The sequence below is a fragment of the Onychomys torridus genome, chromosome 5, assembly GCF_903995425.1.
Source record: "Onychomys torridus chromosome 5, mOncTor1.1, whole genome shotgun sequence".
Lineage (NCBI taxonomy): Eukaryota > Metazoa > Chordata > Mammalia > Rodentia > Cricetidae > Onychomys > Onychomys torridus.
The window spans coordinates 326,137-341,581 of NC_050447.1; the positions used below are offsets into that span (position 1 = coordinate 326,137).

A 15,445-nucleotide genomic window follows, 5' to 3' on the forward strand; every position below is an offset into this window, starting at 1 on the left:
GAGATGACACCTAAGAGGTATCTCCACTTCCCAGCAGAAGAGGACTAAACTTTTACCTGGTCTCATGGTCTACTAGATAGCACCTTTAGCCTAATATAAAGAATGATTTCTGACAGTCAAAGCACCCAGAAAAGGGGCAAGTCAATCTGGGGTATTATTTTATAATATCCAATGTGCCACAGCAAACTAAAACAGATTGGCTATCTGGAACAGAATTCATTTTGCCATGGTTCTAGGAGATGGAAGTCTAAAATATGTGAGGTCAAGTTCCTTGGCTAGGTACTGTCTTCCTTCTGAATGTATCTGTCCTAATCTTACATTTTTAACACTAGCCATATGGGATTAGGGTCCACCACAGTGTGCCTACTTTAATTTAATCTTCTCTTTTTAAAAGTTTATCTACAGTCTTATTTCAAAGTACCAAGGGTTAGGGCTTTAAATAGGAATTTTAGGTGGGATGTAGTGAAAATCACAGCATAATCTGCCAACAGGAATATAGAAAAAGATCAGGAGATTGTAGGGTAGCAGAAACTGAAACATCTAACTGGGGATGTCCTTGAAGTCTCCTGTAGTTCTGAAAGTTACAAATCTAAGCATGGCTGAGCAACGCCAAACCCCTGCTATTAAGCTTTCTTAATGCAATACCCTTCATATTTTGGACAAAATTTAATTTTCATGGCAATCTGAATGATGAGTAAAAACGCATGTTCTTATCTAACCTTCTTTTCAACATTCAGGTGGTCAGGGACATACAAAAGCCAGGAGAGTACAGCAAAGACTGTTCTTACCTGTGAAAGAGGACTGACTTGACCAGGGTAACAACATCCCTGCTGGCGTTGTATCCGGCACAGACAATGGCCACATGGATGGTCTGAGAGAAAAGGAACAGAGAATGAACTATCATACAGATAGAAGCAAGCCTTCTTGTCTTGTAGGCCCACAGGAGAGAAAAATCATCCTGATTTCTTGTTGGGATCATAGAAAACAAAGGGCACTGCCTGCAGCCATGGAGAATAACTTGAAACAGTTTTATTAAAGTCTGTTTAATCGGTTTATGGAGCTTTCATCATTTGGAGGCCATTAAGAGTCTTTTCAATTACATTTTAGAGATGTTTGCAATGATTATTGGCTCAAAAAAGTAAACAGTGAGTCCCTTGCCCCCAAGCCAGGAGACAATGGCAACTGGCAAAAGAGAAGAAATGTACCTTAATGGACTAATAAGTCAGAGCTTGCAGACTGACAAGTTATGGTTCAGAGTGTAAACTGCTCTTCTGAAATGGATTAGAGTACTAAAGTAAACCTGAGAGCAGGCCAAAGACACCAGTGAGCAGCTCAGGGACACATGAGAGATACCATTCTAGGAATTAAAGGGCAGAACTAAGATGGGCATTATCAGCCATCTCATGTAAGCTGTCAAAGTATTAACTACAGACATGAACTCTGACTCTGCCTTTAACCCCAGGTGGCTCTGGGAAAGCAGAAAGGGCCAGTCAATAACTACCATACAGGGCATGAATATCAGTTATGTTGGTGGCTATGCTAAAATATCTGATTAAAGCAACTTCCATGAGGAAGACAAACTAGACTATAGCAAAAACGAAACCAAGCGGGGCAAACAACAAAGGCTGAAGGTATATCTCTGGTTGGTGGCACTACCTAATATTCTAGGATCTGTACCACAAAATAGTTTGAATTTCACAGATTCATACCCAGCCCACTTGGGCACTCAATATAAAAATTTAACTCAGCAACACATTACCCCAAATAAGTGGCTTTCTGGAGCCTTTATTCAAGCCTTCATGTCTCATTTTTAAATTTTGCATGTTCAGTAGTGCTCTGTAATTGAATTACAAGTGACAAAAATATCTCTTCATACACAAAGCTGTCAGTAAGGCTGACACATTCAGGTTGGCTCTTCCCTAAGGTTAACAAGTTTTGTTGTTTTTTAAATTAATTTTAAATAGGGTGGGGGTGAGAGAGAAGGGGAGGGGAGAGAGGAAGAAATGGGAGGAGGAAGGAAGGGAGGGATATCAAGACTGTAGGAGCTCGATAGAACTAGTCACATCATATCCAAACTCAGGAACACAGAGCAATGTATTAATATATGCATATTAGTTCTCTCACCCTCTCTATACTCATACTGCCCAGAATGACAAGTGAAGGAAATGGTGCCTGCCAACAGTGGCAATGCACAACAACCAATATTCTCCCTCACAGACATAAAGAGGCCTCTGTCAGACGATTCTAAATTATGTAAAATTAAAAATTAAAATCAACCATCACAATGGGTCTTCTGACAAACCATGGTGTCACATCATAGCTCCTGACTCCCCACTATCCTGGGCAGCTCCTTCTAAATGTTCTTCTTCTACACTGCTCATTCCACTAGATGCTTTGTGCAATGACTTCTGGCTAATAGGAATTCTTCACCACCACATTTAGTATTACCATGGGAAACACACCCATCAGACACAAACAATAAACTATATTCATCAGCCTCAATTCATTCCCATAACATCTCTGATCCCAATTACCTTTACTCACTCTGACCACTCCTTCCACCCCAGTGCTAGAAGCAGGATTCAGCTTCATCAGAACATCACTATCTAGGAAAGTCTATTGTCATGTGGTTTCCACATCTACTGGATTCTTTTTTATTTATTCTTTGTGTCTTTCATATCAAGTATGTGGATCTCATTCATTTCCCCATCCCTTCATATCCACCCTCTGCTTTTGCAACCTCCCACTCAAAATAAAATAAAATAGGGGAAAAAAAGGAACAGAAAAAAGAAAAAAATTCTTGTCATAGAAGCTGTAGTATGACACAGTGAGTTATGCAGTAAACTCTTATTTATATCATATATCACACTTTACTTGCAAGTGTTCATTGCAAAAAGTCAATGGTCTGGTTCTAGGCCTCTGTTTTATGCTGTGCAAGGTGAACTCTCCAGCATTGCCCTGGCTAGGTCATCCTTTGAAGCAATGAGCAAGGGGTGGTGCCTGTCCTTCTGCTTTCAGGCACTCAGGGTTGGCTCTTCCACACCTCCACCATCATCCCTACCAAAGATACAAATCCTAAGTACCTGATACAAGCCTCATGCTCTGTTCTTGTACCTAAGTGTCAAGAAAGATGAAGGGGAAGAAAAGACACTAATAGCAAGCACAATGAGAGGTGGCATCAATCAAGAAATGACTACATCCCAGGTCTTGTGCTTCATATCCTACATGCTTTACCACACTTAAACCTCATAGCTGTGTGAGTCAAGTACAGTATCTCATTTTTGTATCACAAATAGGAAACTCAAGCTTGGAGAATATTATGGTTTGAATGGGTACTGATTCTTGTGGGACCCCAAAATAAACTTGACCACACAGCTGCCATGACAGGCTTAGAGGCCCAGACACAACTTCTGGCAGGTAACTTCTGGACCCAGGAAAAGCCAGAAGATGACTCCACTCAGTGGGGCCTGCATCTAAGAGGAAATGCCTGACATTCCAAACATTCCCTATATCCCTAGTCATTTGTCAGCCAATCACTGTCCTGAACCCTGGAAACCCCTCAACCCAACCTCTACTATAATAAAACCCCCCACCCTACCTGAGCTCAGGCTCTCTGCTCTCACCATTGCTTTGAACAGAGACCAAGCCCCAGAGATTGAAGATGATAAATGCTCTTTGTTTTTTACATATGGCATTTGGTCTCCATGGTGGTCTTTTGGTGGTCCCTGCAATCTGGGCATAATAATTCCTCCCATCCTGCACCAGGATCCTATGTTTGGGTAGTTGATCCCAAGCTGGTGGCACTGTTTCAGAAGGCTGGGTACACTTCAGAAAATGGAGTTCAAATGGAGGAAGTGAAAGGGAGGAAGGCTGACTTAAGGTTTATGGACCAGCTCTGTTTCTGGCCTGGGTTCTCTGTTTTCTGGATGCCTATAAGGTGTAAGGAAATGCCTCCTATTCCAATTGTCCCAGCCATGAGTGGCTCTCACAAACATGTGTCCCTTATCACAGTGGACTATATCCTCTATAGCCCTGAGATAAAATAAAGCTTTCTTCTCTCAAATGGCTTTTATTAGGTATTTTGTCACAGTGCCAAGAAAGGTAGCTAACACATGAAGTTAGGATTTTAACAGAATTTCTGAAAACATACACTGTGTGTCTTAGCAGGATCTTCACATGCTCTGTCAGAAGGTAGTGTCCTCTACATGGAGCACTTGACCCAATCCCAAGATTCAAGAGCTATGAGATATAATCATTTGTGGTAGAAATGTAACTGACATCTTGTAGATAGAGCTAGGGATGCAGACAAACTATTCTAAAGTATACAACTCCACCCCCCACACTCCCTTGCTTGCCAAGTAAGAATTGTTCTGACTCTAGAGTAAACCATACTTTTGTTAAGGGACTAGGGAGTTAGCTCAGTAGATAAACCACTTGTCAGGCAATGGGAAGACCAGATTTCCTATCCCCAAAATCTATGTAAATTCCCAGCAGAGGAAGCCATATCCTGGAATCCTAATCCTAAGAAGGCAGAGACTTGGAATTCCCCCAAGCAAGCTGCTGGATAGCTAGTTTAGCTGAATCCTCAAGTTCTGGGTTCAGTGAGATACCCTGCCTTGGTGAATAATATAGATACAGAATCAGGAAGATACTGGACACCCATCTCCTGTCTTTATATATATTCACACACATTGTTAAGGGACAATTCTTAGTTAAACAATGTCAGATTTTGAGTATGTTCTTAGCTAGAGGTCAACATTTTTTGACTGGTTCTTCCTCAATAATGCTGTGAATTACACATTGTAACTTGTTTCCATTGTTCTGAGAACTGACTGAGCATAAAATATTTGGTGGTATGTTAACTGTTTCACCATAACCCTATGACATGTACCTGTCCCACAATCATAAAAATAAATTCAAAATTCCACTTTGAATCACTCGCTTGATTGCTATAAAGAGGTTCCTGTACTTTTGTTGATTGCTATTTTCAGTCTCCTACTATGGAAGACTGAAAATATGGCCCAGTTGATAACAAATTTTTGCCTTGCAATATTCAGGTTTTCAACACTACAATAATGTGTGTGTGTGTGTGTGTGTGTGTGTGTGTGTGTGTGTACACCAACACCACGACAACACGTGTCCAGTGTGTGTACACAACACACACTAATAGATAATAGATAATTTTATGTCAACTTGACACAAGCTAGAATCCCTGGAAGAGGGCACCTCAATTAAAAAATGTCACCATCAGATTGATTGGTGAGCAAACTTTGAGTCATTTTTTTGATTAATGATTGATATCAGGAAACTCATTGGATATGGTGCTGTCCCTAGGCCTGTGATCTTGGACAGCATAATAAAACAAGCTGAGTAAGCCATGGATAATAAGCTAGTAAGCAGGACTCCTCCATAGCTTCTGCTTTATTTCTGCGTCCAGCTTCTTGCCCAGCTTGGGTTCTAGCCCTGGCTGCTTCAGTGATGGACTGTGATGTAAACTGTAAGACAAAATAAACCCTTTCCTCCCAAAGTTGCTTTCAGTCATGGTTATTTTATCATAACAGAAACACACACACACACACATAGATTTTTTTTTTCATTAAAAGAAAAGAAAGAAAAGGTACTTGTTAGGATTCTGCCACTCCAGCTATATGACTACACGTGTGCACTTCAGTAGCTAAGCAAGGGGTCTTAAGTCTTATCTCATCATTGCACTGCATGATTACACAAATATGTGCAGCATGGCAATCAGCTTATGCGTGGCGCAGCTCCCTAAGCCCACATGCGCATGTGCAGGGGAAACCTTAAAAAGCCAGGCACAGACTCCTCCCTGCTCTTCTGCTCTTTCCTCTCCCAATACCCCTCTCTTTCCTACACCTGTTTCTGCCCCAGGCCTGGCTACTGTCTCTCTTCTGTTCCATCACTCTTGCTCCTAATAAAGCTCTGACACTGGGTTTTGTTGTGCCTCTAACCTTTCCTCAGAAGGTAACAGCGCCAATAAAAACTGCCACATTTAAAACCAACAGTACTTCTGCTAGAAAATTACATCTTAAGAACATATTAAGAAAAGTGTGCATGTATGGGTGTGTGTGTAGGGGTGGGGGTGGATTTGGATGTGTTCAGGTCTTTCCAGATCTTTCAGGTACCCTGGCTGAGTCATTTATGCATTTCTTAATTTCTGCACCTGTAAAATGAAGGTATCATCACTTCACTTATCTCTAGACAATATCTTGACCAAGATTCAAATGAAATGGCAATATGGATTAAACCATCAATTTAATCATGAAAAGAATGAATGGGAAAAAATGCTTGCATGTGGGGACACAGATCCCAGAAGAGGATGCAGAAGACACTAGAACTGGGCTCTTCTGAATCACAAATATTTAAACATGTGGCCTCTGAGATATCAAACTTTATCTTGCATTCAAGGAGACTTTTCTTAATGAACCCATTAAATAAAAGTGAAGCACATACACTCTCAAATATTTTTCATAATTTTCCAAACCCTTCAGTTTTAGCCAATACACCTCCCACTATGAATAAATAGATCATCTGGAGCCAGAGCAGCAAGGAGCAGTTACCTAAGAAAGGAGAAATTCAGCATCTTAAGATATGCTCTTGGAAGGGTTCTGCATCATCCACATTTTTTTAGCCCCAGAGGGAATGAAGAACTCAGGGGCCTCAACAGATATAGAGGAGGCAACAGGAAGTAGGGTTACTGGCATAATAAATAGGTTTTGATGCTGAGAATCCCAGGTTTCAAAATTTCTCAGTGTGGTGGATTAAACACCCTCTTAATGACTGAGAGCAACCAATATCAAAGACTGTGCCTAGATATCAGGTTTTGTAGCCACAGACCTCACTCTAAACCTTCTTCTGTGTTTGTGTGGCTATTGGTGTTTTAAGACTTTCCTTTGGCACTAAGTCTGGCTGGAGGGTAGGGTAGTGTTTCTGTTTGTCTCTCTGTACTCACTTACTACCCAGACTCAACTTGTTCTGTGCCCTCAGGACTTGACCTTCCTAGATCAAATGAACCCAGTTTCTTTTCCTTATACTCTGGTTAAGTGTGCACAATAAGACACACTCCTGTCAGGACTAGTATCCCCCCATTTTGGCTCTGGGTTGGATCCCTTCCTTTGTGTGTTGGCACTACAGCACCCTCTCCACAGTTTCCTTAATTCAACCTGCTGCTTTGGTTCTCCATAAGCTCTTGCCACTCTTTAGTCTACTATCAGCACCTAACATCATAGGGAATCCTTCCTAAGCACTGCATTAGTACTGGGACTGGAAATTATGACACAGTTTTTGGTCCACATAGATATTTGCTAATCTCCAAGTGTAGGACACTAAAAGAATAAAAGTGAAAAATGTTGATATCGTTTATAAACATTAGGAAGGTTCTTTCTAAGAACCTTCTACCTCCAACTTTCATCCAAAATACACTGCTTAGCACATCTTCAATCTCTGCAACCTATACTTACAGGTAAGGTAATATCAGAGCTGTGAATGGAAATTCATTCCTGACAATTAAGGAGAAAAAAGAGTGACCTTTGATCTAGAATCTGTAAGACAGATTGAGAGCTGGAAAGTCCTTTCCTGATATGTTAGGACTGTGATAGGCTCAATGCATATAAAAGAAAAAGAAAGACCAGGTTGGCCAGCGGGCTCTGATGGCACCAACCACAGTGTCAGCATTCCAGGAATCTAGCATACCCAAAGGACAAGCATGCAGGAAGATATCTAGAGGGAGAAGGACTGCAATGGCCAGACCAAAGCCATGTAACCTGTGACATACATTACTTATGACACCCAGGGCTGGCTGGTATTTGTGGCAGAGTATGTGAATCTCCATGAAACCTAAAGGAGAAGCTTCTCAGGGCTTTGTCTATAAAGGAAAAACGTGGAGGCATTTTTCTCATAGATTAAGGTAGGCAAAAACTAATGATTGGGCATATCACTCAATACCTCATATCCTCAGCAACTGCCTTGAGAAAATGAGAGGTTTAATTCCATGGAGTATACAGCAGTGACAACTAGAGTTCAGAAGGTCAACCTATCAGAAGTAAGGGTTTTGTTAAAGGAAACCATCACACAAGGCATTATGGAGTTACTGCCTTTTGAATGAACTGGCTGTCTCTTGTTGTAAACTTCTTTTGCAATAACAGCTATGATTCTACCCATTTACCATGCATCTCCATGTTATGTGTACATGTAATCTCACGATTGCATCTCAATTTTGGGCACAACTTTCCCTACACATTTTGGGTAATTAGACAACTCTCCCCAGCCGTGTTTGTTTTTCATTAACATATATCTGGCCAGGACCATTCTCTGGACAAAAGCATTTCATCAAAGATACCTTTTTCCAAGGCAAAACTACACATAGATCAACATTAGCTCATCTTACACAGAGATAGAGAAAATAACCACTAGCAATTAAATCAACTCCTTACCTTCACCTCAGGTTATTTACACAAGACCTTAACTGAAGAGATTTACTGCTCACATTCCTGGGATGATGTTTTAGCCATTTGTTAGTTACTGAGTTAAGGCAGTTAATAGGTGCCAGGCTTCTTTCTTGTGCATATTAAGTTTTATTTCCTCCTCAGTCTGGTGATATTACTAGATTCCCTAATTGATCTTAGCCTTTAGTTGACCCTATCAGAGAAGTCCCCTTTAGTTACTCCCCTTTTGGGTTGTAATTGGAAGCTAACATTTATTGCTTTTATGTGTGGATCCTTATCACCTCTTTCTGCTACCCTAAAAACTTCAAGACTCCATTGCTTTGCCAAAGAATTACTGTTTGTGCATATATACTGGTTCTCTGAGAGCAATGGGGTGAATTGATTGAGAAGAACAAAGATGAGGACAGAGGTAGAAAGAACTAGGTAGAATGATGAGAGAACAGCAGAAGGGACTGAGAGCAGGAGGGACTGAGAGGAGCTAAGTACAAAAACAGAAAAGAAGCTGTGTAGATAGAATTGATTTAGGAGAATAAAGTGAATGGACTAGCAAACTCAGTGTGTTTAGATTCATTGAACATTCTCCAGATTAGAATCCTCAGCTGGTTGTTAGACTCTTCCACAGACACTGGGAGTAAACAATATAGGCTGGACATATTTTTGTTTACATTATCATATGAAACAGTTGTCTTCCTTCTGAGTATATGCCCTCAAAAATGGGAAGAAAGAGTAAAGACATGTGTTCACCTATGATCACAGCATCACTATCCATGTAGCTAAGGAATAGAAGCAACAAAACCCTCATCCAAAGATACATGGATGAACAAGGTATAAAACATAAGGAAGTATTATAGCCTTGAAAAGGAAGACAACATCTTTGTGTGCTAATATGAATGGACAATGATAACATTATAGCATGAGGATAAAATATGTCACAAAATGACAATGCATACAGATATATGGGAAATAGTCAATTCACAAACAGAAGTAAAATAGCAGTGGTGTGGATTTGGTGACATTGAGAACTTAGAAGTTGTTTAAGGTGAACTGGTCATTTATGCAAAATTACAAAGTTATAGTAGGTCGAGTAACTAACATAACAGTGTGATAATACCAAACACTGTGCACTTAAGAATGGTTAAGAAGTTATCATGCTATGTGTGCTTTGTTATTGAAACACACACACACACACATACACACACACACACAAATCCAATCTCAATTAGCACATTTTTTCAAATTTTTTTAATTTTTAAGTTATTTATTTATTTTATATCTAGACCCCAGTTTCCCCTCCCTCTTCTCCTCCTAGTCTCCGCCCCCCAATCTCTCCCCCATACACCCTTCCTTCCTTTTTATTCAGAAAAGGGCAGGCTTCCCATTGACATTGACAAAACATGACCTATCAAGTTGTTGTAAGAGTAAGCACCTCCCCATGTATTAAGACTGGGCAAGGCAAGCCAACAAGAGAAATATGGTTCAAAGCCAGCAAAGGAGTCAAAGACAGCCTCTGCTCCCACTGTTAGGGGACTCACAAGAAGATCAAGCTACACAACAATCACATACATACAGAGTGCCTAGGTCAGTCCCATGCAGACTCCTTGGTTATCTATTCAGTACCTGTGAGCCTCTATGAGCCCAGGTTAGATGATTCTGTGAATTTTCTTGTGATGTTCTTGATTGATCCCTCTGACTCCTCCAATTCTTTCTCCCTTTCTTCAGCAGGATTACCTGAACTTATCCTAATGAGTGGCTGTGGGCCTTTGCATCTGCTTCTACCAGTTGCCAGAGGAAGCCTCTCTGATGATAGCAGACATTTTTTCCCCTTCCAGACCTGTTTAGTTCTATCCTAGGTCTCTGGGTCATCCAGCCAGGGCTCGACCAGTCACCGGTTGGCCACTCCCACAATCTCTGTTTCAACCTTACCCTAGCACATCTCATAGGCTCAACAGTGGTCCATGGTTATTTGGCTGGGTTACTCATTCACTGGTAGTCAAGCTTGATCACAGGAGATGGCCTGTTCAGGCTATGTATCCCCTTTTGCTAGGAGTCTTAGTTGGGAACATCCTTGTAGATTCCTGGGAGTTTCCCTTGCACCAGGTTTCTACTTGACTGAGAAATGACCCCCCTTCCAGTCCTCTCTTTCAGTATTCTCTCCCCGACCCGCACTCAGTCTAATCCCTGGTGTCCCCCTCCCTACCCACTGCCCAGCCCATCCATGAAATCTGTTCTTTTTCCCATTCCCAGGGAGATCAAAGTGTTTCCCTTGAGGTTTCTTTGTTATCTAGTCTCTCTTGGTCCCAGGATTGTAACATGGTTATCCTTTATAACTAATATGCACTTATAAGTATATAGCATGTTTGTCTTTCTGAGACACTTCACTCAGGATGATTTTTTTCTAATTCCAGCCATTTGCTTCAAATTTCAAGATGTCATTGTTTTTAACAGCTGAGTAATACTCCATTGTGTAAATGTACCACATATTCTTTATCCATTCTTTGGTTGAGGGACATGTAAGTTGTTTCCAGGTTCTTGGTTACTACAAATAAAACTGTTACGAACATAGTTGAGCAAGTGTTCTTGTTGGCATGATTGAGCATCCTTGGACAAATGCCCAAGAGTGGTATAGTTGGGTCTTGAGGTAGATTGATTCCCAATTTTCTGAGAAACTGCCATACTGATTTCCAAAGTGGCTATACAAGCTTACACTCCCACCAACAAGAAAAGTGTTCCTTTGCTCCACATCCTTTCCAGCATGAGCTGTCACATATGTTTTTGATCTTAGGCACTATGAAAGGTATAAAGTGGAATCTGAGAGTTCTTTTGATTTGCATTTCCCTGATGGCTAAGAATGTTGAACGTTTTGTTTTGGTTTGGTTTGGTTTGATTTTTTGAGACAGGATTTCTCTGTGTAACAGCCCTGGCTATTCTGGAACTCTCTTTGTAGACCAGGCTGGCCTTGAAATCAGAGATCTGCCTGCCTTGGCCTCCCAAGTGCTAGGATTAAAGACTTGCACCACCACTGCCCACTTTTGTTGTTGTTGATGTTGTTGAACATTTCTATAAGTTCATCCATTTGAGTTTCTTCTGTTAAGAATTCTTTGTTTAGATCTGTACCCCATTTTTTATTGGATTATTTGGTTTTGTTGATGTCTAGTTTCTTGAGTTCTTTAAAGATTTTGGAAACCAGACCTCTGTTGGATGTGGTAATGGTGAAGAACTTTTCCCATTCTGTAGGCTGTCCTTTTGTCCTTTTTACAGTGTCCTTTGCCTTACAGAAGCTTCTCAGTTTAAGGAGGTCCCTCCCATTTATTGTTGATCTTATTGTCTGCCCTATTGAAATGGAATCCAGAAGTTATCTCCTGTTCCAATGCATTTAAGGCAAAACTCCATTTTCTCTTCTATGGGGTTCAGTATCTCTGGATTTGTGTTGAGGTCTTTGACCCATTTGGACTTGAATTTTGTGCAAAGTGACAGATGTGGATCTATTTGCATTCTTCTACCTACCGGCATTGAGTTCTACCAGCACCATTTGTTGAAGATGCTTTCTTTTTACCATTGTATAGTTTTGGCTTCTTTGTCAAAAATAGAGTGTTCATAGATGTGTGGATTTATGTCAGGGTCTTTGATTCAATTCCATTGATTCGCCTGTCTGTTTTTATGCCAATACCATGCAGTTTTTATTACTACAGTCCTATAGTAGAGTTTGAAATCAGGATGGTGATACCTTCCAAAGTTCTTTTATTGTACAAGGTTGTTTGGGTAATCTCAGGTTTTTTGTTTTCACACAGGAAGGTGGGGATTGTGTTGATTCTGTAGATTGCTTTTTACTATGTTAATCCTGTCAATCCATGAATGTGGGAGATCTTTATATCTTCTGATATCTTCTCCAATTTCTTTCTTCAGTGCCTTGAAGTTTTGTCATACAGGTCTCTCATTTGCTTGGTTAGAGTCACATGAATATATTTTATATAATTTGAGGCTATTTCAAAGGATGTTTTGTCCCTGATTTCTTTCTCAGCCACTTTATCATCTGTATATATGAGGGCTTCTGATTTTCTTTGCATTAATCTTGTATCTAGCCATATCACTGAATGTGTTTATTAGCTGTAGGAGTTCCTGGGTAGAATTCTGAGTGTTGTTAATGTATACTATCATAATAGTGATATTTTGACTTTTTCCTTTCCAATTTGTATCCCCTTGATCTCCTTTAGTTATTTTATTGCTCTAGCCAAAACTTCAAGTACTATATTGAATAGGTATGGAGAGAGTGGACAACCTGTCTCCTTCTTGATTTTAATGGAATTCCATTGAGTTTCTCTTCATTTAGTTTGGTATTGGCAACAGGCTTGCAGTATATTACTTTATTTTTAGGAATGTCCAATCTTTCCCTGATATTTTTAAGACTTACATCATAAAAGAGTGTTGGAATTTGTCAAAGGCCTTTTCAGCATTTAAAGTATGATCATGTGGTTTCTTTTTCTTTCATGTTGTTTATATGGTGAATTACACTGACAGATTTTCATATGTTGAAACATCCCTGGATATCTGAGATGAAACCTACTTTATCATGGTAGATATTTTTGATGTGTTATTGGATTTGGTTTGCAAGTACTTTATGGAGTACTTTTGCATCTATGTTCATGAGGGAGATTGGTCTGTAATTCTTTTTGTTGAGTCTTTGTGTGGTTTGGATATCAGGGTGACTATGACCTCATAACATGAATTTGACAATGTTCCTTCTGTTTCTATTTTGTAGAATAATTTGAGGAGTATTGATTGGTATTATCTCTTCTTTGAAGGTCAGGTAAAATACTGGTCTGAAACCATTTGGCTCTGGGATTCTTTTTGTTTGGGAGACTTTTACTGACTGCTTCTATTTCCTTGGAGGAATTGGAGGATATCAATCTATTTACATTGTTTATATGATCTTGATTTAACTTTGGTTAAGTGGTATCTATGGAGAAAACTGTCCATTTCTTTACATTTTCCAATTTTGTGTAGTACAGGTTTTTGAAATATGACCTAATAACTCTGTATTTCCTCAGTGTCTGTTCTTATGTACCCCTTTTCATTCCTGATTTTCTTAATATGGATATTCTCTCTGGCTTTTAGTTAGGTTAGTTAAGTTTTTTGAGTTGAGTGGCACTGGTAAACCTTGGCTTCTTTGTCTATAAAATGGGGGAGGGGTGACCACACTGGCTGACATACCTGCACACACACAAAAAAATATAATTCTTGGTGCCCAGAGCTTGCAAAATGTGCAAGAGCAGGCAAGATTAAGTGGCATTATTGTCCTTTCTCTCACACTATCAGGCAATGACGCTTCTAGCTGCCTCATCAACCTTCCATGCCACTGTGACTCTTAACCTGATACACTGGTACTTTTCACTTTACATGACAATCTCTTTCCCTTATAAACAAGCAAATGCAACAGGAGAATGGCAAATGCCATCTGAGGCTGGGCTAGAAAGAACAATAAGACTTTTGTCTTCCTTTCTGTTAAATGGCTTACTCTGAGGCAAGCTAACTGCTTCATTACAGGGACACTTAAGCATTCCTAGGGAACTGAGACTCCACCTATGTTGTGAGCCACTTTGGAAACAAAGCCTGAAGCTCTAGTAAGCCTTTAGATGACTAGAGTCCTACAGAGACCATGTGCCTTGAAAGAACCAGAGTCATTGCCCAAACTTACCTTGCTCCATATTCCTGATTTTTCAGAAACTATAAATAATTAATAATGAATAGCTTAAAGCGTTGGATCATGCTATGGAGCAGTACATAAATAGTAACAGTACAAGTAGGGAATACAATAATCACCAGTCTTGTTGCTATGACAAGAACATCATAAGGAAGGAAGGAATTTTTCTGGTTAGAGTTTAAGGGCATAGTCTATCATGTCAGAGAAGTCATCGCAGCAGGGGGATGAGGCAACCGGTCACATGTTATCCATAGTAAGGGGTCAGAGTTAATGAGTCTTGGTGCTCAGCTAGCTAGCTTGACTGCTTTCTTCTGTCTTTCCTTTCTCCCTCCTTCACTCCCTCCCTTTCTTTCTATTCAGTATGGGACCCACAGTGCAAGGAATGGTGCCTATCAGATTTAGGGGGACTTCCCATTTCAATTAACCTGAAGTAGAGCCTCCTACCCAAACATGACCAGTGGTTTGTTTCCATTGGAATTCTAGGCCCCATCAAACTGACATTCGATATTAACAAATGGAGGTGGTAACCATAAGGTGCTGACTCAATGGCACCCAGGGCTCCTTGAAAATCAATTATGAGACAATCCTGTTACACTGCAGCCACAACATTCCCTGATTCTAAGGCCTGGCATTTAGGGAGGATATTTTAGTGGATTTACACTCTTAAAGAGGCACCAAAGAAGACATATGGAGCTAGTGAATTACACATCCAAATGCCATCATGATATCTTTTCACAGCCACTGATCAGACATACAATATGGACTGGGCATCAGGTTCCAAGAGTGTGGATCCTAGAAGTCCTGAGTCACAGAGTGATGCGCAATGGCTAATGTCCAAGTTTCTGGAAGCAAACCACCCAAGTTCATACCTTAGGCTCCAATTCTTTCTAATTACATGACTTTAAAATAATTGTGGCCTTGATTTACCATAGGTTACTGGTTTGTAAAAGGAGGAAAATATACTGCCTGGGAAGAGTTACATTGTAAAAGATTTAGCAAGGCATCTGCTATTCCTTATGAAATGCTAGGAAGTCAAGTGACTACTGATAAAGGGAACACAAAGCAAGGAGCAGAAGACAAGAGATGTGTCCTTAAGCTGTCATCTTCCATCACAGGACACTATCCATTGATAACTTCTGTTACCAATACTTACTGTGGCAGTTTTTATACTATATCCATAAATCCTTTGATATTCTTCTACCTGGGAGACAAGATTGCATCACTTCTTCCTTGCAAGTAGGTGGACCTCTTTGACCATTTCAACTAATATACTCTGTCATCAGTA

The 15,445-nt window shown here is 40.1% G+C and overlaps 1 protein-coding gene across 3 annotated transcripts in view; it reads right to left on the bottom strand.

The window, feature by feature from the left end:
• Large1 (LARGE xylosyl- and glucuronyltransferase 1) overlaps positions 1 to 15,445 on the bottom strand; it is a 506,337-nt gene that overhangs the window by 266,516 nt on the left and 224,376 nt on the right. For all 3 annotated transcript variants that reach the window (XM_036187421.1, XM_036187422.1, XM_036187423.1), the window contains one exon: positions 789 to 871. In XM_036187421.1, coding sequence (XP_036043314.1) covers positions 789 to 871 — 83 coding nt within the window. The remainder of the gene's footprint in view (positions 1 to 788; positions 872 to 15,445) is intronic.